This window comes from Oncorhynchus keta, chromosome 18 (assembly GCF_023373465.1).
Source record: "Oncorhynchus keta strain PuntledgeMale-10-30-2019 chromosome 18, Oket_V2, whole genome shotgun sequence".
Lineage (NCBI taxonomy): Eukaryota > Metazoa > Chordata > Actinopteri > Salmoniformes > Salmonidae > Oncorhynchus > Oncorhynchus keta.
In genome coordinates, this window is record NC_068438.1 from 20,789,550 (window position 1) to 20,817,363 (window position 27,814).

The window sequence follows — 27,814 nt, forward strand, 5'->3', positions numbered from 1 at the left end:
AGGACTACCTGACATGATGACTCCTTGCTGTCCCCAGTCCACCTGGCCATGCTGCTGCTCCAGTTTCAACTGTTCTGCCTGTGATTATTATTATTTGACAATGCTGGTCATTTATGAACATTTGAACATCTTGGCCATGTTCTGTTATAATCTCCACCCGGCACAGCCAGAAGAGGACTGGCCACCCCACATAGCCTGGTTCCTCCCTAGGTTTCTTCCTAGGTTTTGGCCTTTCTAGGGAGTTTTTCCTAGCCACCGTGCTTCTACACCTGCATTGCTTGCTGTTTGGGGTTTTAGGCTGGGTTTCTGTACAGCACTTTGAGACATCAGCTGATATCAGCTGATGTACGAAGGCCGAAGGGCTATATAAATATATTTGATGTGTCTGTCTTCACTTGTAGCCTGTGAGAAAGACCCGATCAAGTGACGGAGAGCTGTGTGAGTGATAAACGCTTTGGATTGTGCAGCACACTCAGGGAGAAAGGCACAACGCAGCATTCTGGGCTGCAAAAGGCATTAATTATTTTAGGGTGCATTACGGCAACAAAGGGGATGCTGCCGTGAAATTCGAGGCATTATCAAGTGTTTGTCAAATTATGAATGAGAGACTATTGGAGTGTGTACAGCCTGCGCAAAAAAAAACAAAGTAGAGCTCATGCCTTTCAAGCAACGTTTTTCAAATCACCATTGGTCTCATCATGCAGCTTTACAATGTATAAAAAATCTACACATATAGCCCAACCTTCGTAGAATAACTAAAGTTACATGAATAACTGTAAATTAAGCATATAGGAGTACCTTTGTTAACGGCTTAACACAGAATAGCCGCACGAGCACACTCCCTCAAATCACTTGGAAAAAATATTTATATCAATTGTATTCTTCATACTATAAAATAATGCCACGGAATTATAAGCAAATCTTGTCTGCTAAATGAACTAGTGTAGCCCACAGCCATTTGGCATAGCCACATCAGGACCTAACATAAGGACAACTCAGAGTATGCTATTCTTTTCTTTTGAAATAGACTACATTTTCTTCATATCATGCTTCTTTAGACCTGTCTAAAATAAATAATGGATTTATTGTGAAGGTGTATGCTATACTACATGGATTTATTAGACTTTTAAAAATGGCTTGTAGGCGTGGAAGCCAGGAGAAGCTAAATGTGTTTATGTTAATTAACACTCAATTACCGTGAGGCCGACAGTTATTTGCTTGACAATCACTGACTGAGAATTTCGCGACCGTCACAGCCCTAGTCAAAACACAACTGATTGGCTCAAACACATTAAGAAGGAAAGAAATTCCACAAATTAACAAGGCACACCTGTTTATTGAAATGCATTCCAGATGACTACCATGTGAATCTGGTTGAGAGAATGCCAAGAGTGTGCAAAGCTGTCATCAAGGCAAAGGGTGGCTACTTTGAAGAATCTTAACACTTTTTTGGTTACTACATGATTCCACAAGTGTTATTTCATAGTTATGATGTCTTCACTATTATTCTACAATGTAGCAAAAACTCTGGAAAGAGTAGGTTTGTCCAAACCTTTGACTGGTACTGTACATACACCCCCATGAGGAGGTTGATTGTGTGTGAGACCATGCCTGTGTCCCAAATGGCACCCTATTCCCTTTATATTTTGCACTACTTTTGACCAGGGCAAAACTGACAAAAACTGGCCTTCGTCAAAAGTAGTGCACTATGTAGGGAATAAGTTGCCGTTTGAAACACGGTACTGTGGTGTAATGTCAAAGCAGTAGCTCTGTTCTGTTTATACCTGCGTGGTGGAGGTGCCGTTGGGCTCATCCTGCGTCTGGACCTCAGAGCGGCCAAACAGCTCAGTCTCCCAGGACACCTCAGCTGCAGGCCGGCCGCGCTCTGCTATGCAGGTGGCCGCCACTGCTTCATTACCACCATCCACCAGGGCCGTAGAGCCGGCGGAGACGTAGACCTTGGGCTCCACTAGGGGAGAGAGAGATAAAGATTATAAAACTATAATGTTCCCAATGAGGCAATTCATTTAGCGGCATAGAAAATATACTGTACATACAGACAAAAAACATTGAGAGAGAGAGAGAAAGAGAGAGATGGAGTGGGAGAGAGAGGAAAAGGGGCTCGCGGAGAGATGATAAAACAGAATAGATTACAAAATGAGTATTGATATTTTGTATATGGAAGATGAATAAATAATGTGCATCATAAAACAGGGACGGGGATATGGACAGAGAGGAGGAAGTGGCCACGGGACACTCATACACTCTGCTGCCAGACACAGTAGATTGATTTCCTGCATTTCACAGATATCTATTAAAAATTGATGAGCCAAGCAATCTGATACTATAGGAGCACTTTGGAGGGAACTCAACTCTTTTTATTGTTATTGTGCTGGAGATGAAGATGTCTGTGAGAGATGTTTCTGTGTTTATGAAAGGAAAATTACTGTGCAGCATCGACAAAGACATTTATATTAAGAGTGACTTTTGGAGCATCTCCATGAAGCTGTTTGAATTATATTCCCTTCCTCCTAAACCAAAACAATGGATTTTGTGTTGTAAATGCTGTACTTTCAAACTGCTCCTACTACTCATGGCTTGCTAATACGGTTCATAATGACTTAGAAAAACAGTTTAACACAGAGCAATGTCAGACATAATACTCCGTGCTGTTGTGTGTGTCTGTGTTTCATTGTGTGGTGTCCAGTCCTGAACTGGGGAGTTGGGTTGCTGTTAATGTGTGCTGCTATTCAGTGCTTTAGAGCTAGGGTTATGTTACACCGGCTTCCTGTGAGGATGCTGAGTTACTGTGGGTTGAGACATTAGTCGTGACACAGATTTCTCTCAATAGAGAAGCATAAACAGATCCATGTGAACGGACAGTGACCGCTGTAACATAGCACTCTACCTGTTTCACAGACCACTACTCTCACTGTTCTAGTGCACCGACAGACATAATACTAAAGATAAAAATAATTCATATTTATCCCGAGAGTCCAAGGAAATACCGCAAAGAAATACCGCAAAAATCGGAAGTGCCCATTTAAAGGGTTTAAAACCAAGATATGGTCACTATGCCAATGTTCTCCTCAAATAAGAGCAAATGAAACTGATATTTAGTAACTATCTGTAACGGCGTTCTTCGTTTGTCGAAAGAGAGTCGGACCGAAATGCAGCGTGGTGGTTACTCATGTCTTTAATAAATGAATCGCGATACATGAAATAACTTATACAAATACAAAAACAACAAACGGAACGTGAAAACCTAATACAGCCTGTCTGGTGAACAACAACACGGAGACAGGAACAATCACCCACGAAATACACAGTGAAACCCCGGCTACCTAAATATGGTTCCCAATCAAAGACAACGAGAATCACCTGACTCTGATTGAGAAACTCCTCAGGCAGCCAAGCCTATGCTAGACACCCCTACTCAGCCGCAATCCCAATAACTACAAAACCCCAAAACGAAATACAACAAAATAAACCCATGTCACACCCTGGCCTGACCAAATAATTAACGAAAACACAAAATACTAAGACCAAGGCGTGACACTATCTTTGATCAGCAATGACATTGTTGTGAATTGCAAAACAGGCCATCCATAAATTCAGAGCGTTATCATGTTCCTCAATTATACAGAACATTTCACAGAGCACACCCAGACTATAGCATTGTTGAATCATACAAACTTTGTGACAGTAGTCAAAGAAAGTCAAATGACCAAAGTTGCTAAACATGCTAGATAACCTCCTTTTAACGAATGACGGAATATCTCCTATATTTGGCAAAATCTAGTTGATGATTATACAGATAGCATATCAGCTCATGAATAACGGGGAGATAAAGAGTGGAAATATTTTCAATATCAAGGTACGTATCTTAACAGGGACCAACTCTTGTTCTAAAATATCGATATCTACTCTCATATCGTTTGTTGATAACACATTCTCTACCGAAGCGCTCACTTGGCTAGCAAGTACGAGACTGCGCAGAGAAGAGGGGGAAACATTATAGCGGTATTTTGACATGCATAGGAGAAAGAAATGCTTTGATAATGCAACCTACAGAATAAAGTTATTCATTTTCATGCGAGACATGAGTCAGGATTTCTCCGTAGGATTGGGACTGGATAGGAAAATAGCTTAGGCTCTAGGACAGGACAAGATAGACATTTCCCTCATGCCTCTGAATTGTTAACAGGCTTCATGTCTGTGACAGAGATGCCTATGTTGTGAATTGTGCCTAGGCCTACTAAATTTGTGACTGTCTGAAGAGTCACAATGACTGCTCAAAGAGACACAAATAATTTTATAGGATATACTGTAGGAGCTTCCTATAGGGTTTATTAACTGCGTTCGCGTCTGCAGTCCAGCAATGCCAATTATGCGTGTGCTTAGAATTTATGGCAACTTTGTGTGAAGTAAATACGCTAGGCTAAAGGCTTTCATGCGTCAACCTGTTTGGATAATGTGCAATTCCATTTTTTTGCTAATCTGATGCTGTGCATGTTGTGTATTTTGTGGAATTTCATTAGCACAATTCCACAGGTTCAGGAGAGGGAGAGAGGCTAGAAAGCACTACTCCACAAATTGGCTCTAGTGTTTAGATCTATGATTCAAGGAGCTGTCAGGCTGCCTTTCTTTTCCATCATTACTCATCTGAATCTCTTGCCTGGCTACCCAGATTCTTTGCTCCGGCCAACCGCTACGCCACACCCAATGATGTTAGTTTGTTCTCTGCAAGGAGTCTGGATCTGAGTACCTCCCCGACCTTTCACCGAACGCAAACACGTTTGGGACAGTCTGATTGGTCCAGAAACCAATGGGTTGGGCCAGAGCCAGAACACACGTGGGTAAAGCAGTGGTTTGAAAATTTGGCATTGGCTTTAATACTCCGATTGGTTAGAGACAACTTTATTTTGTACAACGCCCCTCCTGCCCCTTGTCACCACAAACAACTTCAATGACGGTAGTCTCAGACTAAAGTTTGTAGCGAATGACAGAGCAGCAGAAACATTTAGTGTCAGTTGTTAGGCTACTGAATCTCCCCTACCCTGCTCTCTCTCTTTGCCATGTCCATTTCTCCTTCCCCCTCTCTTTCTCTCTGTCCATGGTCTCCTTCTCTCCTTGCAGAGGGCACGGCACTAACAGCTGCTGGACTTCATTTCACAGTGACAGTGTGGCATGTGGGGCACACATACAGATCCTCCAGACAAGGCCATCGCCCCCAGACATCTGCCGTACCCCTCCTCACAGAGGAACGACACCCCAGAGACTCCCTCTTCTAAAAATATACCTGTTTCCTACGCCCAAGCATCATGCAGCCATCTCAATCAACCTGCTCACATTGTGCCCCACACCCTCATCTAATTAACACTCCCCCCTCCCCACCCCACTGACTGACCACGCACAGTAGCTCTGTTGTGTTAAGGGGGCATCATGGCACCCCATAGCCCATAGCCCACCCCCTTATCCCCTTCCCGCCAGTGTAACCAAATCAGGGGTACGTGCTAATTGGGAGAGGCTGTCAGGAGGGGGTGGTTCAGATCTATCTTGTTGAGTGCAGAGGGTAATGATTTTCCGTCAGACAGGCAGAGAGCGGGCATTAGGAGCCGTGTTGGCCCTGTCTCACCCACGCACTGCCCAGTTCCGCTATGCTCCCATGAACGCGTAGGGCTGGGCGGTATACCTTATTTTACGATATACTGGCGTCACGACTTCGGCCGAAGTTGATGCCTCTCCTTGTTCGGGTGGTGTTCGGCGGTCGACGTCACCGGTCTTCTAGCCATCGCCGATCCATTTGTCATTTTTCCATTTGTTTTGTCTAATTTTTCCACACACCTGGTTTTCATTTCCCAATTACTGGTCATGTATTTAACACTCTGTTTCCCCATGTCTTTGTGTGTGATTGTTATTTTGTTCAGGTCGGTATGTTTCCCGGCTGGTTTGTACCGGGTGCTGTTTATCACCCATGTTTTTGTGGCAACCGTTCTTTTAGCACTTTGTAAATGGTTTACTTTGTGCTGTTGAGTAAAGTGCGTTGTTTCACTCATCTCTGCTCTCCTGCGCCTGACTTTCTACACCAGTTACACCTACCAGCCTGACAACTGGTATTGATGCACGATCCATTTTGGGTTTTTACTTTACCTTCTATAACGGTATTTGAATGTTTTGGTTTGTTAAATGTGATACAGTGTATAACATAGATTTTTATAGTTTACTTCGCTTCTTGAGTCATCTCTCTCCACTCTCTCTCCATGTCCCTTTCCACACAGACCTAGCCCCGCCCTGTCACTCAAGGAGCGCATTTGTTGTTCCTGGAACACGAGACAGATACTTGCATTCAGTCTGAATGGTCAATGCAGCACATGCAACAAAGTTGAAGAAAACGATGCAGTTTTCACTTTGCTTCTTAATATAAATCCACTAGCGTTATATAATTACACTATTCATTTGTGTTTCTTATATATGCAAACAGCTAGATTGTATTTTCTACGCAAGTTGGGCCGAAATCTTGTTAGCCACTAATGCTAATCGCTAGTTAGTTGTTTAGCTAGCTAATAAATGTAATGAGTCAGAGCAAACATAAGTAGTGATACAGGCTGATAATACCAGTGATGGTGTAGACCTAAATCAGCTTGTTGTTTGTGCAGCAAATGGTCCACCAACACAGTGTGGTAAAGAAGGCTGCTTCTTCACCACCTGCTAACCATGTGTAACCATGTGTATGTGACCAATAACATTTGATTTGATTTTATAAATCAAAGAGGAATACGCAAAGCATGAATATTGTAATGAAACAGCAGGGAGCAGGTCTCGAACCCTCGACCTTCGAGCCCGAGGTCCGGCGCGCTATCGACTGTGCCGCAAAAGCATGGTCGTGTGGCAGAGTCGATTTCCGCGCTTATAAACACAGGTTCGTTACAATATGTTAGCTACATGAAGTTGCTGTAACCAAATCAGGGGGAAGTGCAATTAAATGTTCTTTACATTGAGTTTACCACCCACTTTGGGCTGCATGGAGAAGCTAAGAGAAAACATTAAATGTAGGTTTCTACCCTGTCACGATAACTCCTCCCTGGCATTTTCGTTCATTATCATGTCAAACAACACTATTCAAAGTGCCCACTACTATATTATAACTATAGAATTAGAATAATCATTCTATTTTCATGATTTCAACAGTTCACTGAAAATTAAGGACGAGATTGTTTGCCCATATCGTGGAGCCCTACATGGAAGTGTGGAAATTATGTCAAATTAGTGCAGGAAATGCAGAAATTAAATGAAAATGCTGCAAATAATTTTTGGTTGAACTGAATAGTAAAGGCTGACAAAGCCAGCCAACCAGGACTACAGTTCAACTGTAAGGCCAGTGGTCAAACCATGCAGTATCTCCACAGTTTTGACATATCAATCAGTATACTTAAAAATAATTACAATTATCACCAATCTCTGCATTTATGGGGCTCACTGGATGATCAAGTAAATCATAGAGAATGGATATTTTGATTATCTAATGAAACAACTTCTAACAATAAAACATAAAAATGTAATTTGACCCTCTTGCCATGGCACTGCACTGCTGCGAGGTTATGTTCTTTTTAGTTTTTATGACTCAGCTGAAAAGAGAAGATGTTATTGCTCCACATCAAATGCATGTCATGGACAGTAAAACATGGCTATCAGTGAGTCATACAGAGAGATCTGTGCCTGAGTAGAAGACCGCTTATGGTTTGATGATACAATAACTCAGAAGGTTAAAGTGGGACTGGGCCAGACTGTGGAGTTTGCCGCAATGTCAGGCCTAGTATCATCACTTGACATCTTCATTAATGCAGCTTTTTTAAGTGTTGTCTTGTCTTCTCTTTTAAGTCTTAGCAGAAACTCAGTCTCTTAGAAAACTGCATAAGGTTTCTCACTTCCTTGTCAGCAATAACAATCCCAAACAAAAGGTCATTCTAATTCTCAGAGTTTCGGTGGTGGTGTATTATTCCTTTGCCATTATTTACAGGTGGGGGCTTGAGGCTCAAGTAGCAAAGCTCCTCCTACCATTAAAATGTAACCCGTTGCCTTTTGTAAGGTTAGGAGGAAGGGGGTGGGAGAGAGAGACAGAACGAGAAAGAGAGAATGGGGGTTGGGAGGGTTTCATTACCTGAATGTACACTGCACTTTTCTTATAAGATTCAAATCTGTCCCAGACTATTACATTCTTACAACCGTTTTTGAAAGGGAAGCTATGAGATTTTTGTTTTTATATCAGTGATTATTCTCAGAAGAGGAGTGTACCCACTCACAGTGGTAAGAAATAAAACACCCCCAATAAACAACAACACAGAGTAAAGGAAGAGAGGTGGAAGCCAAGGTTGCGTCCCAAATTACCCTATTCCCCATGGCCCCTGGTCAAAAGCAGTGCACTAGAGAAGATCATGCCATTTCGGAGACAGAAAGACTAAAGGTAAATGTGGGCTAATCGAAGGCTGTGGAGGCCCAGACACTGAGTCGAGGCAGGCAGCATCCTGTCACAGCAGCACTTAATGTAGCCCTCATTAGTCATCAGAGCCTGCCTGGGGCCGAGTGTCAAATGGCACCCTATTCCCTATATTGTGCACTACTTTCACCAGTCAAAAGTAGTGCACTACATAGGGCATAGGGTGCTATATGGGACTCAGTCTCAGGAGAGATACACATGAAGCCTGGCTGGCTGCAGCTTTCATCACCATCCACAATCCAATCAACCATTATAGGGGTGGAAACACATGCTGACCGCACAACAATCCTTAAAGTTCACTCTCAGTAAGGTGCTACTTTATAATGTGTCCACACGAGTTGGAACCTTTACGCGTGGATTTGTTTATATTCAGTCAGTAAATCTACGTGGCATTTGGCTCCTACAGTAATAAGGCTAGCTGTATGAATATTTATCAAGTCTGAACTGACCTCCTATAATTCATGGGGACAATGAGAACATTTTCTGAGAAAGGACATCCAGGTAAAATGGAGCTGGTGCTATATGCTTCTACAGTACAAAAAGTAACTGTTTCTTTATGGCGGACGCCGAGTGTCTGTATCCCAAATGACAGCCTATTCCCCATTTAGAGCACTGCTTTTGACTAGGGCCCATTGGTGTAGCATCCAAAATGGCACCCTATTTCCTCTATAGTGCACTACTTTTGACTAGAGCCCAATGCAGGTCCTGGTCAATAGTAGTGCACTATAAAGGGAATAAGGTCAATTGACCAGGTCTGAAGCAGTCTAAGAGTTCCACATACCTAGTATATTGACGGTGGTGGATGCCTGCGTGTTGCCCAGTGGGAACGTCGCCACTTTACACGTGTAAGACCCGATGTCCTGAAATCCCACGCCTTCCAGGACGATTGTGGCATCGTGCACGGAGGGGTTCAGGAAGGACAGGCGTCTGGCGTAGTCTGGGGAGATGGAGATGCCAAACTGGGGGTTGAAGACGGCCAGGGTGATGGTGCCTGAGGGCAGGCGACGCTCCCAGGAGCTCTGGGTGAGGCTGAGGTTGGTGCCCACCTCCACCCTGCAGCCCAGAGTAATGTTCTTCCCCAGCACAGCACTCACCCTCTCTGGGACCAGCACCTCGTTACTGCACACACCTATAGACAGGGGGAAGGGGAGAGACACAGTTACTTAGATATAGACATAGTTACAGGAGAGATCCATGTTGAGAACATTCCTCTTCATTCCTCTTTCATGCTTTTATTCAGAAACGACAGCCTCTTCCAAACCATAGAAACCAAACTGCCTTGATGAGGTAGGCCTACATTATGAAACCTACTATATCACGTCATTTCCCTCTCATGTTACTCTTCCCATGGGAATGGGCTGACCGAACTTCTTTCTGGAACAACTAGTCATGCCGTGTGTTTGTGATATTAAGGTGGTATTTCAACAGTGTAACAACGGATGGGCTTTTAGCTTTATGATGGGGTTTATCAGGGAAATGTGTCTGAGTCTGGAACCCCTCAATGTGTGTTCACTCCTAATGAGCAACACACTCCGCAACACACAGCAACAGACATTCAGCCTCCCTTTTCACCACAGGACGTCCTCACTGTCACTGCTGCTAATTGTTAGAGCACCTTGCCATATAAAGTCAAAGCATTATAAAGGAAAAAAAACTTTCTGGAAGGAGATGAAACATAAAAAGCAATTTGATGTTTTTTTTTACTGTTTTTAAAAGGCCCTTTCATGTCTATGCACGTTGGGAGTTATTTTCAGCTTGCTGTAACATGTAAAATGTGGGTTTTTCATTGGGGGCTGGCTAGTTCAGATGCTGTGATTGAGTAAAGGCGCAGAAAGCCAATGGGGAGAGAGGATGAGCAGTGAGCACATTATTATGGCAGGCTGTATCACAACTGGCCGTGATTGGGAGTCCCATAGAGCGGTGCACAATTGGCCCAGTGTCGTCCGGGTTTGGCCGGTGTAGGTCGTCATTGTTAATAAGAATTTGTTCTGAACTGACTTGCCTAGTTAAATAAAGGTTAAATACATATTTATTTTTTAAAACAGTGGGAATCAGCCGCTTCAATGGATGGAAAAGAGGCAATGAAGCCTAACATGATTCAGCAGTATTGTGTTTCTCTACTTTTTGTTTTCCTTTGCTTGGAAAGTAGAAGCTGCATGATACACGCCTAATAAGCTAATTTGATTTATAGTAGATAGGAAGCTAGTCGGTCTAGGGGTTGTACTTATACATCAAGCTGCCTCCCGCTACAGAAACAGCAGATACCGGTAGGCGCCTCCTGCCCTATGGACTATTCTGGCTCGGACGAGGCTTATACAGTAGGCCTACTTCCTACTAGATAGGCCTAACACCTCGTGCTGGATGTTTGCAATAACTAGCTAGTCTAACCATTTAAGAAATTGAGCAATACATGCCTACTGTAACATTTAGAAGCACCACAGGCAGCAAACTCTGAATGAATCACTAGCCTACAATTTGAGAGAAATTAATTTGAACTTGAAATACATCTTAAATTACAGGTTAGTCCAATCCCTAGAATCATGGGCAAAATATATTCCAACCAAGAAAGACCAGAGTCAAATGTCTCTGAACATAATAACACAAATGAGTAATTGATACCCACATACTGTATACATTTAAACATTAAGTTCATATGAACTTTTACAACCCTGTCGTCTATATTGAATTGTTGGGGGCACACCTCGTTGTAAATCTTGCACTAGCCTTCACGAATGCCATTCAAAACATTCAGTGTAAGGTCTGAGTTTTCTTAACGCAATTTAAAGTTATATTTGGGAGATCTAAATTTCCACCTACCAATGTGTGTGGAGTAAGCTAATAAAAGCGGCCTACTGGCTGGTGCTTGAATATGAGAGGGAAACCACAGCTACGCTATCCTGGCTAAGAGGGAATATAGGCTCTCCCTGCTCCCTTGCCTCCCCTGTAATTTCAGGGATCACATGTATACGTGCGCGCACACACACACACCCCCACACTAGGGCTGTCCCAGACAAAACAAATCTTGGTCAACCAAGAGTCGTCTGTTCTTTCGACCAATCAATTGGTCTAATTTTAAAATGTTTATTTTTCCACGTATAGACACATCCTATGTGTTTTAATCAAATCAATGAAATGCATTGATGCTTTAAGCAAACTGTTTGATGAAATAATTAAGACACAAATGACTAGAGGGACTCAGACCGCAATTGATTTGAATGTGCCGGGCCCGACTCAGACCTACTGCGCTGTGTTAAAAAAAAAAATACATTGAGTGACTGTGACTAGAACCCTTTGACTCTCTCTCCACCCTTCTACAATGACCACCACGGAACACCAACAGTGTGTATTGTGTGATATCCAACTGTGTTGCTGAAGCTGCAACAGACAGTGCATTCAGAAAGTATCAGACCCCTTCTCTTTTCTACACTTTGTTAGGTTACAGCCTTATTCTAAAATGGATCTCACACATTTTTTTCTCATAAATCTACACACAATTTACAAACTGAAATATCACACTTACATAAGTATTCAGACCCTTTACTCAGTACTTTGTTGAAGCATCCTTTGCAACGATTGCAGCCTCAAGTCTTCTTTGGTACACCTGTATTTGGGGAGTTTCTCCCATTCTTATCTGCAGATCCTCTCAAGCTCTGTCAGGTTGGAAGGGGAGCGTCGCTGCACAGCTATTTTCAGGCCTCTCCAGAGATGTTCGATCAGCTTCAAGTCCGGGCTCTGGCTGGGCCCCTCAAGGACATTCAGAGACCTGTCCCTAAGCCACTCATGCGTTATATTGGCTGTGTGCTTACGGTCGTTGTCCTGTTGGAAGGTGAACTCTTGCCCTAGACTGAGGTCCTGAGCCCTCTGGAGCAGGTTTTCATCAATGATCTCTCTGTACTTTGCTCCGTTCATATTTACCTCAATCCTGCCTAGTCTCCCAGTCCCTGCCGATGAAAAACATCCCCACAGCATGATGCTGCCACCAGCATGCTTCAGGTTTCCTCCAGACGTGAGGCATGGCATTCAGGCTACAGAGTTCAATCTTGGTTTCATCAGACCAGAGAATTTTGTTTCACATAGTCTGATAGTCCTTTAGGTGCCTTTTGGCAAACTCTAAGCGGGCTGTCATGTGCTTTTTACTGAGGAGTGGCTTCTGTCTGGCCACTCTACCATAAAGGCCTGATTGGTGGAGTGCTGCAGAGATGGTTGTCCATCTCCACAGAGGTTCTCCCAACTCCACAGAGGAACTCTGGAGATCTGTCAGAGCGACCATCGGGTTCTTGGTCACCTCCCTGACCAAGGCCCTTCTCCCCCGATTGCTCAGTTTGGCCAGGCAACCAGCTCTAGGAAAAGTCTTTGTGGTTCAAAACGCTTCCATTTAAGAATGATGGAGGCCACAGTCTTCTTGGAGACCTTCAATGCTGCAGACATTTTTTGATATCCTTCCCCAGATCTGTCTCGGAGCCCTATGGACAATTTCTTCGATCTCATGGCTTGGTTTTTGCCCTGAAATGCACTGTCAAAGACCTCAAGGTTGATGAATGGAAACAGGATACACCCGAGCTCAATGGTTGAGTTTCACAACAAAGGGTCTGAATACTTTTTTACCATTTAAAAACAAAAATTATTTTTTTTTTTACCACATTTTGTGATTTCCAATTGGTAGTTACAGTCTTGTCCCATCACTGCAACTCCCGTACGGACTCAGGAGAAGCAAAGGTCGAGAGCCATGCATCCTCCGAAACAGGACCCCGCCAAGCTGCACTGCTTCTTGACACACTGCTTGCTTAATCCAGAAGCCAGCAGCACCAATGTGTCGGAGAAAACACTGTACAGCTGGCCACAAGGAGTCGCTAGAGCGCAATGGGACAAGGACATCCCAGCCTCCCCTAACCCGGACGACGCTGGGCCAATTGTGAGCCGCCTCATGGGTCTCCCGGTCGCTGCCGGCTGCGACACAGAACGCGATTGAACCCTGATCTGTAGGGCGGCCTCTAGCACAGTGCCTTAGACCGCTGCGCCACTCGGGAGGGCCAAGGGTCTGAATTCTTATCTAAATAAGGCATTCCTGTTTATGTTTTTTTATAAATCTGCCAACATTTCAAAAAAACTTTTTTTGCTTCGTCATTATGGGGTATTGTGTGTAGATTGATGAAAAAATATGTAATTTTTAGGATCCATTTTAGAATAAGGCTTCAACGTAAAAAAAATATGCACTGTATAGCATATCATAATCAAATCAATATATTGGTTATAACAAATTCTGAACACCGTAACACGTGACAGCAAAATGGATGCAGATGACGTGACAAATAAACTCGAAACGGGGGAATGTTTACTGGTTGCTCAGGAGGTAAAGGGGAAGTCAGATGTGTGGAAAAAATGTGACTAGTTATGGAAAATACTAAGAGATCAACAAAAAGAAGGCAAGGAGCAAGCTCTGCCTGCATATTATGTGTGCCAAATAGGTGCTGTATAGATAACAATATAATTTTTATGACTGTTTGGAACAATGTAAACAACACTAAATAAATTATAAAACAACACTAAATACGTTTTTTTGTTGTACAGCCTTAATTACAGCAAAGACTAAAAACAGTCACATTCAATTGTGATGAACTTTTCTGAATATGAACATTTCAGACCTATTTACTGTTTACGCTAATATTTCAATGGTTTCCTTGTTATTTTATTTTAAAGCTAAAATGCTTGATTGCCTTTCAAATCATGAATGACTCTTATGTTATGTGATGACGTTGAACAAATAAATGATTGATTAATACAGTGGCCTATATACAGTTGAAGTCATTCAAATGTGTTTTTCAACCACTCCACAAATTTCTTGTTAACGAACTATAGTTTTGGCAAGACAGTTAGGACATCATCTTTGTGCATGACACAAGTCATTTTTCCAACAATTGTTTACAGACAGATTATTTCACTTATAATTCACTGTATCACAATTCCAGTCAGAACTTTACATACACTAAGTTGACTGTGCCCTTAAACAGCTTGGAAAATTCCAGAAAATGATGTCATGGCTTTAGAAGCTTCTGATAGGCTAAATGACATAATTTGAGTCAATTGGAGGTGTATCTGTGGATGTCTTTCAAGGCCTACCGTCAAACACTTGCCTCTTTGCTTGACACCATGGGAAAATCAAAAGGAATCAGCCAAGATCTCAGAAAAGAAATTGTAGGCCTCCAGAAATGTCCAAACACCTGAAGGTACCACATTCATCTGTACAAACAATAGTATGCAAGTATAAACATCATGGGACCATGCAGCCGTCATACCGCTCAGGAAGGAGACGCGTTCTGTCTCCTAGAGATGAACGTACTTTGGTGCAAATCAATCCCAGAACAACAGCAAAGGACCCTGTGAAGATGCTGGAGGAAACAGGTACAAAAGTATCTATATCCACAGTAAAACGAGTCCTATATCGACATAACCTGAAAGGCCGCTCAGTAAGGAAGAAGCCACTGCTCCAAAACCACCATAAAAAAGCCAGACTACGGTTTGCCACTACACATGGGCACAAAGATAGTACTTTTTGTAGCAATGTCCTCTGGTCTGATGAAACAAAAATAGAACTGTTTGGCCATAATAATCATTGTTATGTTTGGAGGAAAAAGGGGGAGGCTTGCAAGCCGAAGAACACCATCCCAACCGTGAAGAACAGGGGTGGCAGCATCATATTGAGGGGGTGCTTTGCTGCAGGAGGGACTGGTGCACTTCACAAACTAGATGGCATCATGAGGAAGTAAATTAATGTAAATATATTGAAGCAACATCTCAAGACATCAGTCAGGAAGTTAAAGCTTGGTCGCAAATGGGTCTTCCAAATGGACAATGGCCCCAAGCATACTTCCAAAGTTGTGGCAAAATGGCTTCAGGACAACAAAGTCAAGGTATTGGAGTAGCCATCACAAAGCCCTGACCTCAATCCTATAGATAATTTGTGGGCAAAACTGAAAAAGCATGTTTGAGCAAGGAGGCCTACAAAACCTGACTAAGTTACACCAGCTCTGTCAGGAGGAATGGGCCAAAATTCACCCAACTTATTGTGGGAAGCTTGTGGAAGGCTACCCGAAAAGTTTGACCCAAGTTAAACAATTTAAAGACAATGCTACCAAATACTTATTGAGTGTATGTAAACGTCTGACCCACTGGGAATGTGATGAAAGGAATTAAAGCTGAAATAAATCATTCTCTCTACTTATTATTGACATTTCACATTCTTAAAATAAAGTGGTGATCCTAACTGACCTAAGACAGGGATTTTTTACTATGATTAAATGTCAGGATCTGTTAAAAACTGAGTTTAAATGTATTTGGCTAAGGTGTATGTAAACTTCTGACTTCCAACTGTAGGTATTGAAATATAGGCCTAAGTAAGTTACGTATTAAGACTAAAAAAGATGCGGTCTTCGGCCTAGAGATCGATGGTGGTAATGCAAGGCTGCTATACTAAGGCTACTAATGACAATGACATAAAAATTATTATAATGATGATCATAATAATAATAACCAGAAGGAGATCAAGGAAAAAGGAGGGTTATTATTATTATAAATATAATTTCTGACAATTTGGAACGGTGTAAACACTAAATGAATTATAAATAATACCAGAGGCTCATCTAACGGAAAACAAAGTGTGAAGTCTTTATTACAGCATAGCAAAGATCAAAAACAGCCGAATTTGTGAAATCGTTTATCCGACATGTGGTTGCGTGAGGCTTGGTGCTCACGGAATCAGTAGGCTATTAAACAAACAAGCAACAGAAACAAGCAACAGAAGCAGGATCTGTCTTGTTACTGTAGATATACTGTACCAGTCAAAGGTTTGGACACACCTACTCATTCAATGGTTTTTCTTTATTTTTACTATTTTCTACATTATAGAATAATAGTGAAGACATCAAAACTATAAAATAACACATCTGTAATCATGTACTAACCAAAAAAGTTTTAAATCAAAATATATTTTAGATTCTTCAAAGTAGCCGCCACCTTGTTCACCGTGATTTATTTATTTTTTGCTACTGCTTGACGAAAGGAATCTCAGTCGACCAACAGCCTATTGACCAAACAATCAACCAGTCGACAAACAATCAACCGGTCAGCCCTAGTACACGTACACGCACGCACACACACTCTTTCCACTTTAAAAACTGGGGGTGAGTGTGTGAGCAATCTGAGAAGGTGTGTATGATTCAGGGATTTTCTTTAGGTAGAAGATATGTGAATCATATAGCAAGCCTAGCTGGTGAGGGGTTTGTAAGAGCTTTCCATGGCCGAATAGTTGTGTGTGTATTGCACCGCATTGAGTTGTGTTGTGCTTTGTTTGTTTAGCGTCAGCGTGCAGTGCTGTCACAGTATCCTCTGTGTGTATTGGTGTGGTTGAGTGTCAGGGTCAGTGTATGCTATGCAGCCAGTCTCCACTCCACTCTGAACACTGAGCTGGGACAACAGCTGCTCCTGCACTCTTGACTATCCCTGGGACCAACGCACCCGGTACACCATGTGCTTCTACTGGCCTACCTAACATAACAACATCACGCACGCACACGCGCGCACACACACGCACACACACACACACACACACACACACACACACACACACACACACACACACACACACACACACACACACACACACACACACACACACACACACACACACACACACACACACACCAAAAATACAGCTTTTTCTGTGCAGCAGTAGTAGGAGAGTGAATACACTGACATGCTTGGCATGTGTGACAAGCATGTTGATCCAGGCACAGGCATGACACACCTCTCAGACTGACTGAGACTGGGCCACTAAGCTCCGCTAGGCTAGCAGCATGCCCCACATACTGTACCTGCCACACAGTGCCACCATTCCTACATACATAGCTAGGCAACTACAACAAGCAATCAGCAAGACAGTCAGTGTGTCTGTCTGCCTCTGGGACTGCCTCTGAAATAGGACCCAATTGAATACCCAATTCAGCACTACTTTTGACCAGGGCCCTATATAGGGAAATGGTGACATTTGGGACACCCCCCTAGTCCAAGCAAACATCAAGGCAGTGTGTCTGTTGTTTTCAGCCTCTGGGTCTAGGCCTGTCAAAGCACACAGGGAAACTAGACTCCATCCATGTTTGTTTTACAGAACAGCATTTAGCATTTAGTGCTGTGCCCACCACCCTACTCCACCCCCACCCCCACAGGAGAGGAGTGAGACAGATGGCTTCTGCCTGGGACACCTATACTACAGCCAGGAGAGTGTGGCCTGCTAGGTTGTCTCCCATTTATAGTGCACTACTTTCATTGACAAGTGCCCTATGGGCCCTGCCTGCACTGTATAAGAAATAGGGTGCCATTTGGGACACAACGGGAGTGTGGCAGGCAACTTGGAGTCCCTGGCTCAGAACGCACTGTAGATGAAGGCCCGCAATCAAAACAAATAATACAACTATGAAATGGAATCTGAAAAAACTGGAGGTAAGAAAATGGGAACAGGGCGTTAAACAAAACAAGACATGCTGTTCCACCAGGGAGGGAGAGAACCTTTAAAAACAATGAGGCATCCCTCTGGACCGGACTGGAGCCACTGTAGGCTGCACTATGTCCCAAATGGCACCGTCTGCCGTATGTAGTGCACTACTTTTGACCAGGGCCCATAGGGGCACTATATAGGGATTTGGGGACGCATCCATTGTCTCAGTCCAATCCACTGCCTCTCTATAAAGACACAATCTGTTCACTGTTCTATTCTAGGAGAAGTAAGCGACTTTTTATTTCAGATCTCACTCAAAACAAAGCCATGCTCTTCATTCCTAGGCCTATGTTGTTGTGCCTTACTTACAGTTGATATTTTACTGCATTCTGCACCTCACCAATTTTTTTCACGTTTTTTATTATCCTCTGTTCCTTAACGTAGGAGGAGAATAAACCTAGCTCTGTTGCCGCCCTCCTAAATTATGTGGTTTCTATTGGTTTCAATGGAATGTTTTGGAGTTTACAGCCCTGAATTTGCCCGACCAAGGAAAAAGACTAGGGGAAACACTGAAGCCTTCATGCATGGTAGTAGTCCTGGAATCAAATGAACAATATGACTAAGGGAAAGAGGCCCAAACAATCAATTGATGATTGTTATGCCAATTAACATATTATGAGGACTCTCAGAGAATAGCCTAAGCCTACTAAAGACAGGAGATTACAAAGACAGAGGAAGCAGAACTAAAATTGATATTAGGTCCCTATATGGATGGAAACCCTGAGAACCCATCAGGCAGGGCAGCAATGAACTCATGAAAAGGATATGCTATGCTGGCCCTTTGAAGCGCGCTTTCTGTTTGTTTCTCTCCCTCCTGACGCCATTAATTGTGACAAGCTGCTCTGAACGAAGACGCTGTAATGGTAAATCAAAACCTTCCAGTTTGCTTGGCAACCAACTAAAACATTGCACACTGGCCACTTGATGAGCCAAATTCCCCCACCCATCCACCCAGAGTTGACATGGCCTCGATCTTCCCCAAAGAACCTGCATATTCCCTGGGTTGTAGTCCTCTCCTCTCCACAGTCTGGTCTGGAGGAAGCAAGAGACTGCACAGAGATAGAGACACAAAGCTATAGTACAAACATGAGCAATGGGATAAACACACCACGTAGATGTGGGCAAACTCCATGAATCGATTAGCATGTCAATTAACACTCATGCAGGACAAAACTAGATCTAAAGACCTTAGAGTTGAGGAATGCAGACAAATGAGATCTGTGCAGAAGAGAGTGTTGTTAGTACAAAAACTAAACAAAACTAATGTGTAATGTGAGGAGACAGAACAAAATAAAGAAAGGGAAAGGAAATTATGGAAGAAATTATGAGAAGAAAAGAGGCAACAGAGACGTTGTCAGGCAGTGAGTCAGAGTGGAGGAGAGGAGAACAAGGTCATGGCTGCAGTCAGGCAGTGAGGTAGAGTGGAGGAGAACAAGGTCATGGCTGCAGTCAGGCAGTGAGGTAGAGTGGAGGAGAACAAGGTCATGGCTGCAGTCAGGCAGTGAGGTAGAGTGGAGGAGAGGAGAACAAGGTCATGGCTGCAGTCAGGCAGTGAGGTAGAGTGGAGGAGAGGAGAACAAGGTCATGGCTGCAGTCAGGTAGTGAGGTAGAGTGGAGGAGAACAAGGTCATGGCTGCAGTTAGGCAGTGAGGTAGAGTGGAGGAGAGGAGAACAGGGTCATGGCTGCATTCAGGCAGTGAGGTAGAGTGGAGGAGAGGAGAACAAGGTCATGGCTGCAGTCAGGCAGTGAGGTAGAGTGGAGGAGAGGAGAACAAGGTCATGGCTGCATTCAGGCAGTGAGGTAGAGTGGAGGAGAGGAGAACAAGGTCATGGCTGCAGTCAGGCAGTGAGGTAGAGTGGAGGAGAACAAGGTCATGGCTGCAGTCAGGCAGTGAGGTAGAGTGGAGGAGAGGAGAACAAGGTCATGGCTGCAGTCAGGTAGTGAGGTAGAGTGGAGGAGAACAAGGTCATGGCTGCAGTTAGGCAGTGAGGTAGAGTGGAGGAGAGGAGAACAAGGTCATGGCTGCATTCAGGCAGTGAGGTAGAGTGGAGGAGAGGAGAACAAGGTCATGGCTGCAGTCAGGCAGTGAGTCAGAGTGGAGGAGAACAAGGTCATGGCTGTGCATGGAGTAACAGGCAGTGTAGACAATGATAGTGAGGGCTTGACCCAACACATCATTGAGTCAGCATTAGAGCTGGGGTCAAATACAGTCACCCCAAATAAAACCACTCACACACACACACACACACACACACACACACACACACACACACACACACACACACACACACACACACACACACACACACACACACACACACACACACACACACACACACACACACACACACACACACACACACACACACACACACACAGGCTAGGCTAGGCTAAATGGCAATGTCAGAATTACAACTCATGTCATTAAATCATCCAATAGGATTTGCATTTAGAACACATTGTGATGATGAGTACAGCAGTACAGGAAGATGTTAACAGTTTGATGTTAGAACATGCTGTAGGCCTGCATACATTTGATGATGAGTACAGCAGTACAGGAAGATGTTAACAGTTTGATGTTAGAACATGCTGTAGGCCTGCATACATTTGATGATGAGTACAGCAGTACAGGAAGCTGTTAACAGTTTGATGTTAGAACATGCTGTAGGCCTGCATACATTTGATGATGCGTTAACAGGTTTTCATTCAAGCTGGTGATACAAGCTCTACAAGAGAATGGAGAGAGTGGAGGAGTAAACAAACACAAGTTGAGCCCTTGGAAGGTAGTGATCTGCCTGATTCTCCTTTTAAGTGTAACCTTGTTGCCATCATGCAAGCCGGGACAAAGGTAGGCCAGTTCTGCTGGGACAAAGACATGCCAACTCCCTGACCAAAATGGCTGACATTTATCTGATCATAAGAAGGTTCAAGTCCATTCTAGTATTCAAATTCCTAATTCTATGCCTACCCTCACATTGTGAGAGGTGTCCTCACATTAATGATGTATAACCCATGAAAATAGACACTGACAATTTCCGTTCTTAAATCAATTGAATAGATTTAAGAACAACAATTAGCAGCCATTGAGCTGAGCTGCTCTACGGTCCTGATTGAAGTGAATTTGTCCTCCCAATAATATGCACACACACACACACACACACACACACACACACACACACACACACACACACACACACACACACACACACACACACACACACACACACACACACACACACACACACACATACCCTGAGAGATGACTAGAGAATGAAAAGGAGAGCAGGGTAGGGGAGTACTCAAGTTGGGCGCTCCCTCCCTTACGTATGATGAAACGCAAGACAGTTTAGTGAAGGCCCAGTAGTAACAAAAAAAGTTAGTTTTTTTCCAATAGGTTTGTCACGTTCTGACCTTAGTTCCTTTTTTAGGTCTTTGTGTTAGTTTGGTCAGGGCGTGAGATGGGGTGGGTAGTCTATGTTCTTTTTTCTATGTTGTATTTCTGTGTTTGGCCTGGTATGGTTCTCAATCAGAGGCAGCTGTCAATCGTCTCTGATTGAGAATCATACTTAGGTAGCCTGTTTTCCCCATTTTGGTTGTGGGTGATTGCTTTCTGTTTTGTGCGTATTCCTTACAGAACTGTTTCGCTTTCGTTCTCGCTCTTTATTATTTTTGTAATTTCAGTGTTCAGTTTATTTTGTTTATTAAAATGAACACTTACCACGTTGCACCTTGGTCCTCTTCTCCTTCACCAGGCGAAAACTGTTACAAGGTTAGCTCAAATGACAGAGAGACAAATGAATTAATGAATTCAGACAACGAATGTGAGAACTGAGAATGCTCTGCTGGCAAATAAATTACTTCCACAACCGGATACCCTCTGTCTAGCAGTGAGTTATTAACCAAGGCACAGAGCTTTCACGATTAATCACTAGCTTTGAGAAGCTTTCCAGTATACTCCCTCAATTCAGAACTGGCAGACAGTTGTCTAACATTTACCACAGCTTTTTCAAAAATCATCCAATTCACCCTTTATCTTGTTTCCGTCATTCTATAATTTTCCTATAATTTTTCATGTCCCTCAGACATAGGCCCTACACTAGGCCTAGTGCTGGAACAGCAGGGTCAAAAACAGTCCCGATTATTTATTGTTGTGAAGGTAAAAAATGTGGTACCACAAACATGGGAAAGGCAGTAAATGGGACAATACAGGACAACATTTGTTTAAAACAAACTATTTGCTTACTGTTGAAAAGATAAGGTAGAACGATGCACGTTCTAAAATGGTGACATCAATGCACTGTGTCGTATCTTTGGTTATGCCAGGTTAAGTGATATGACATGCTATTCTATAAAATAATTTCTCAGTAATTAATATTACCTGATTGAGCTAATGTAAATGTAATTAACTAGAGTCGGGGAACCACAAAATAATATTTATAGAGCTGTTATCTTCCGAATAAACTCTTAAAGACCTAGTTATATTTTACATCAATAGCAGTTAATCTTAATCGTCACCTTAATTCTCATCTGAAATATGTCAATTCTTGGTTATCTTCACGAACCCTGGCTAACAAGTTGAATCAGCAATACAACATTGGCTTTAATTATTTATTTACTAAATACCTAACTAATCACACAGAATTACACATACCGTAATTTCCGGACTATAAACTGCTACTTTATTCCCACGCTTTGAACCTCGCGGTTTATACAATGACGCGGCTAATTTATGGATTTTCCCCGCTTTCACAAGATTCATGCCGCCAAAAAACTGAGCACCGTCACATAATGTGACGTAAATCGAGCGCGCTCAAACTTCCCATCATTCTGATTACGGTAGTAATTTTGTCACCCTCATCATGGCAAAGACACATAGAAATGCATATGATGCAGCTTTCAAGTTGAAGGCGATCGATCTGGCTGTTGGAAAAGGAAATAGAGCTGCTGCATGGGAGCTTGGCCTTAATGAGTCGATTATAAGACTTTGTAAACAGCAGCGTGAGGAACTGACAGTGCAAAAAGACAACAAACCTTTCAGAGGGAAGAAAAGCAAATGGCCCAAAGTATTTGCAGCCACTCGACATCAGTGTAAATCGTGCATTTAAGGTGGCGCTCTGTGTTCAGTGGGAGGCTTGGATGACAAGTGGGGAGAAATCCTTCACTAAAACGGGCCGCATGCGAAGAGCAACTTATGGTCAAGTCTGCCAGTGGGTCCTGACAGCGTGGAGCATTGTCAAAAAATCCACTATCATCAACGGGTTTCGAAGGGCTGGACTGCTGCGTGTTGAAGGGTCAGCATGAGCTCAGAGGGGTATTTGCCTCCGGATGAAAGTGACGAGAGCGACAATGAAAACGATCCAACATCGGATGAAGCAATTCTGAGGCTATTCAACTCCGACACCGAAGGAGATGACTTCAGTGGTTTCAGTGCACAGGAGGAGGAAGATAGTGACCAATGACTTTCTTGGTAGGCTGTTTTAATTTTTGTTACAAGCCGTGTTTCGTTAAAGCCTATTTATTTTTGTTACAAGCCATGTTTCGTTAAAGCCTATTTATTTTTGTTACAAGCCGTGTTTCGTTTAAAGGCTGTGTAAAGTTCAGGTAGGCACCTGCGGCTTATAGACATGTGCGGCTTATTTATGTACAAAATACATATTTTTTAATAATTCAGTGGGTGCGGTTTATATTCAGGTACGCTTAATAGTCCAGCAATTACGGTACGCATAATTAATCATAACTTGATTACAAATTACGTCATAAAGGAAAACGTCCCTAGCGGGCGGAACAGATATGACAGCTTGTTACACAAAAGAAAAAGGGGCTGGGTTTGAGTGAAAGAGCGGAAAGACTGAGGAACAAAGGGTGTGCTATTGTAAATACAGTATCTTATGCATTCTAAATTACCACCCATTTGGAAAAGGAAAATTCAATAAATATTTACTCTGAGCTGCGCTTCGGTAGGTTGGTGGTAGATGGAAGGTCGTGTTGCCAAACCGAGTCCTTTGTCCTTTGAAGAATGTCTCTGGTGGTCAATTGGATACGTTGTAGAAACGTTGTTGTGTGATAGACGGGATACTCTGTTTGTTCCTTCCTAACCCTAGTTTGCAGCTGCTGTTGCTAACTCAACGGCTAGGAGGTATCACTTCTGTAGTGAATAAGTTCAAAGTTCATACCATTCACAACCAAAGCTCACGCTGATGTTGGCTTCGTTCTGTAGTTATTATCTGAACCATTCTGACATCGGACCGTCATCCTCACATCCTCGGAACCGGAGGTTATATTGTCATCAAGGCTTTATATAGGGAGAAACGGGGTGTGTTTCATAGTTTACAACCTGTCTCTTCACGTGGGCGGGCCACTGAGTCGGGCCTAATTCACTCATGAAAACCCAATTCTCACATTTTAGAAGCTAAAATCACATTTCATCCCATCACGAATAATTTCATATTCAAACATTTAAATTGAACAACAATTCCATGTGAATCCGATAACTCTGATGTGTAGACTTTCCATTGTAGAGTTTATGTCAACCGAACTGACATTACCACTGCATATGTTCATTTGGTCAGATTACTAGAATATAGCACATTTCCCCCCACCTTCTGATGTTCCCAGAATCTCTATGTTAACCAAGGGGTTTGTAAATGTAACATCAGTAGGGTAGAGAGAGGAAAAGGGGGGGAAGAGGTATTTATGAATGTCATAAACCTACCCCCAGGCCAACGTCATGACAACTGTCAGGGCATGAGTGTGAAGCAAACTGTTCCCACTGCTCATCTACACGACTCAAGAATCTGCCTAAATGGCTGACATGCTTTTGGGAAAACCTTTACCTGAAGTTTCCAAATTCCACCACCCTCAAGTCTCCCCATGGAATGAGAGGTAGAAAAGTGGGAGATAATCACTTATCTCTAAGGGTGATTTACTGCCGTCGGCTTTCTTTCTAATCCGCGCCTGTTAAAATATTGCACACTCAGGAGAGTAAATGGCTATTGAGTAGGCTTGGTCGGTATACTGTATATCCTGTATCCCTGGGTATTTGAAAATAAAAACACGATGGTTTTTCAATACCGTCAAAACTATTCATTTGAAGTTTTTCAATTAAATTAGAATATTTGTAGATCCTTTTTGAGTTAATACCTTCAGTCAACTTCTGCAATACGTTAGAGGAGATAAAGCAGATTGTGTTCTCAATTTCAGCTGTCACATTGAGCCAGTCACGTGTTTTTTTGTAAATAGCAGAACGGGAGATGAAGGGAGCTGGTGAGTCCATAGCGTTCTATATCTATCGGTGTCTCTGGTGTGCGGTGCACATGAGGTGATGAAGTTACAGTTGAAGTTGGAAGTTTACATACACCTTAGCCAAATGCATTTAAACTCAGTTTTTCACAGTTCCTGACATTTAATCCTAGTAAAAATTCCCTGCCTTAGGTCAGTTCGGATCACCACTTCATTTTAAGAATGTGAAAAGTCAGAATAATAGTAGAGAGAATGATTTATTTCAGATGTTATTTCTTTCATCACATTGCCAGTGGGTCATAAGTTTACATACACTGAATTACTATTTGGTAGCATTGCCTTTAAATTGTTTAACTTGGGTCAAACGTTTCGGGTAGCCTTCCACAAGCTTCCCACAATAATTTGGGTGAATTTTGGCCCATTCCTCCTGACAGAGCTGGTGTAACCGAGTCAGGTTTGTAGACCTCCTTGTTCGCACATGCTTTTTTCAGTTCTGCCCACACATGTTCTATGGGATTGAGGTCAGGGCGTTGTGATGGCCACTCCAATACATTAACTTTGTTGTCTTGAAGCCATTTTGCCACAACTTTGGAAGAATGCTTGGGGTCATTGTCCATTTGGAAGACCCATTTGGAACCAAGCTTTAACTGATGTCTTGAGATGTTGCTTCAATAACCACATCATTTTCCTCCCTCATGATGCCGTCGCAATTGTAAATGAGAACTTGTTCTCAACTTGCCTACCTGGTTAAATAAAGGTGAAATAAATAAAATAAAAATCTAGTTTGTGAAGTGCGCCAGTCCCTCCTGTAGGAAAGCACCCACACAACATGATGTTTCCACCCCCATGCATCAAGGTTGGGATGGTGTTCTTCAGCTTGCAAGCTTCCCCTTTTTCCTCCAAACATAATGATGGTCATTATGGCCAAACAGTTCTATTTTTGTTTCATCAGACCAGAGGACATTTCTCCCAAAATTACGATCTTTGTCCCCATGTGCAGTGGCAAACCATAGTCTGGCTTTTAAATGGCGGTTTTGGAGCAGTGGCTTCTTCCTTGTTGAGCGGCCTTTCAGGTTATGTCGATATAGGACTCGTTTTACTGTGGATATAGACAATTTTGTACCTGTTTTCTCCAGCATCTTCACAAGGTCCTTTGCTGTTGTTCTGGGATTGATTTGAAATTTTTGCACCACAGTACGTTCATCTCTAGGAGACAGAACGCGTCTCCTTCCTGAGCGGTATGACGGCTGCGTGGTCCCATGGTGTTTATACTTGCGTACTATTGTTTGTACAGATGAACGTGGTACCTTCAGGCGTTTGGAAATTGCTCCCAAGGATGACTTGTGGAGGTCTACCATTTTTTTCTGAGGTCTTGGCTGATTTCTTTTGATTTTCCCATGATGTCAAGCAAAGAGGCACTGAGTTTGAAGGTAGGCCTTGAAATACATCCACACGTCCACCTCCAATTGACACAAATGATGTCAATTAGCCTATCAGAAGCTTCTAAAGCCATGACATCATTTTCTGGAATTTTCCAAGCTGTTTAAAGGCACAGTCAACTTAGTGTATGTAAACTTCTGACCCACTGGAATTGTGATACAGTGAATTATAAGTGAAATAATCTGTCTGTAAACAATTGTTCAAATAATTACTTAATTAAGATGATGTCCTAACCGACTTGCCAAAACTATAGTTTGTTAACAAGAAATTTGGGGAGTGGTTGAAAAACAAGTTTCAATGACTCCAACCTAAGTGTATTTAAACTTCCGACTTCAACTATACATTCATGATTTCTTATTACAAACAGGTGTTGGTTTGTGTGCAAGCTATATGAATAATGTGAGAATACTTCTGAATTGTATCGACGATAAGTGTTTCTTTCCCTATCTCTCTCCATGTCGTTGTGTAAAAAGCCATATTGCAAAAGTTTGCTAGGGACCTTTGTTTCATGTAGTAAGTGTGTATGTTTTTTACGTGTTATTATTTAGTCAGCTAGTAAATAAATAACTAAACAAAATTTGTGTAGTACTGAATCATGATTAAGGCTGGGGTTTTTGCAGGTTACGACTGTTCAAAATGATTATATGATAAGAGGTCATGATTAATACATTGACTGTTTTATGGATATGATAGGTAAAGATCTTTAGAGTTTAATTCGGGAGATGGTAACTCTTTAACTTCTTATGGCTGCAGGGCCCGTATTGAGTAGCTTGGATGAAAGGTGCCCAGAGGTGCCCAGAGTAAACGGCCTGCTCCTCATTCCCAGTTGCTAATATATGCATATTATTATTAGAAAACACTCTGACGTTTCTAAAACCGTTTGAATGATGTCTGTGAGTATAACAGAACTCATATGGCAGGCAAAAACCTGAGAAGAAATCTAAACAGGAAGTGAGAAATCTGAGGTTGGTCGATTTTCAACCCAGGCCCTATTGAATTCACAGTGGGATATGGATGAAGTTGCATTTCCTAGGGCTTCCACTAGATGTCAACCATATTTAGAAACTTGAATGAGGCTTCTACTGTGTTG

General features: G+C 42.6%; 1 protein-coding gene across 1 annotated transcript in view; it reads right to left on the reverse strand.

The window, feature by feature from the left end:
* Nucleotides 1-27,814, reverse strand: part of nectin3a (nectin cell adhesion molecule 3a) — a 68,239-nt gene that overhangs the window by 20,454 nt on the left and 19,971 nt on the right. Inside the window, exons 2-3 of the mRNA XM_035792159.2 lie at nucleotides 9,279-9,626; nucleotides 1,785-1,969 (exon numbers count right to left, since the gene is read on the reverse strand). Of these exons, the coding sequence (XP_035648052.1) occupies nucleotides 1,785-1,969; nucleotides 9,279-9,626 (533 nt within the window). The remainder of the gene's footprint in view (nucleotides 1-1,784; nucleotides 1,970-9,278; nucleotides 9,627-27,814) is intronic.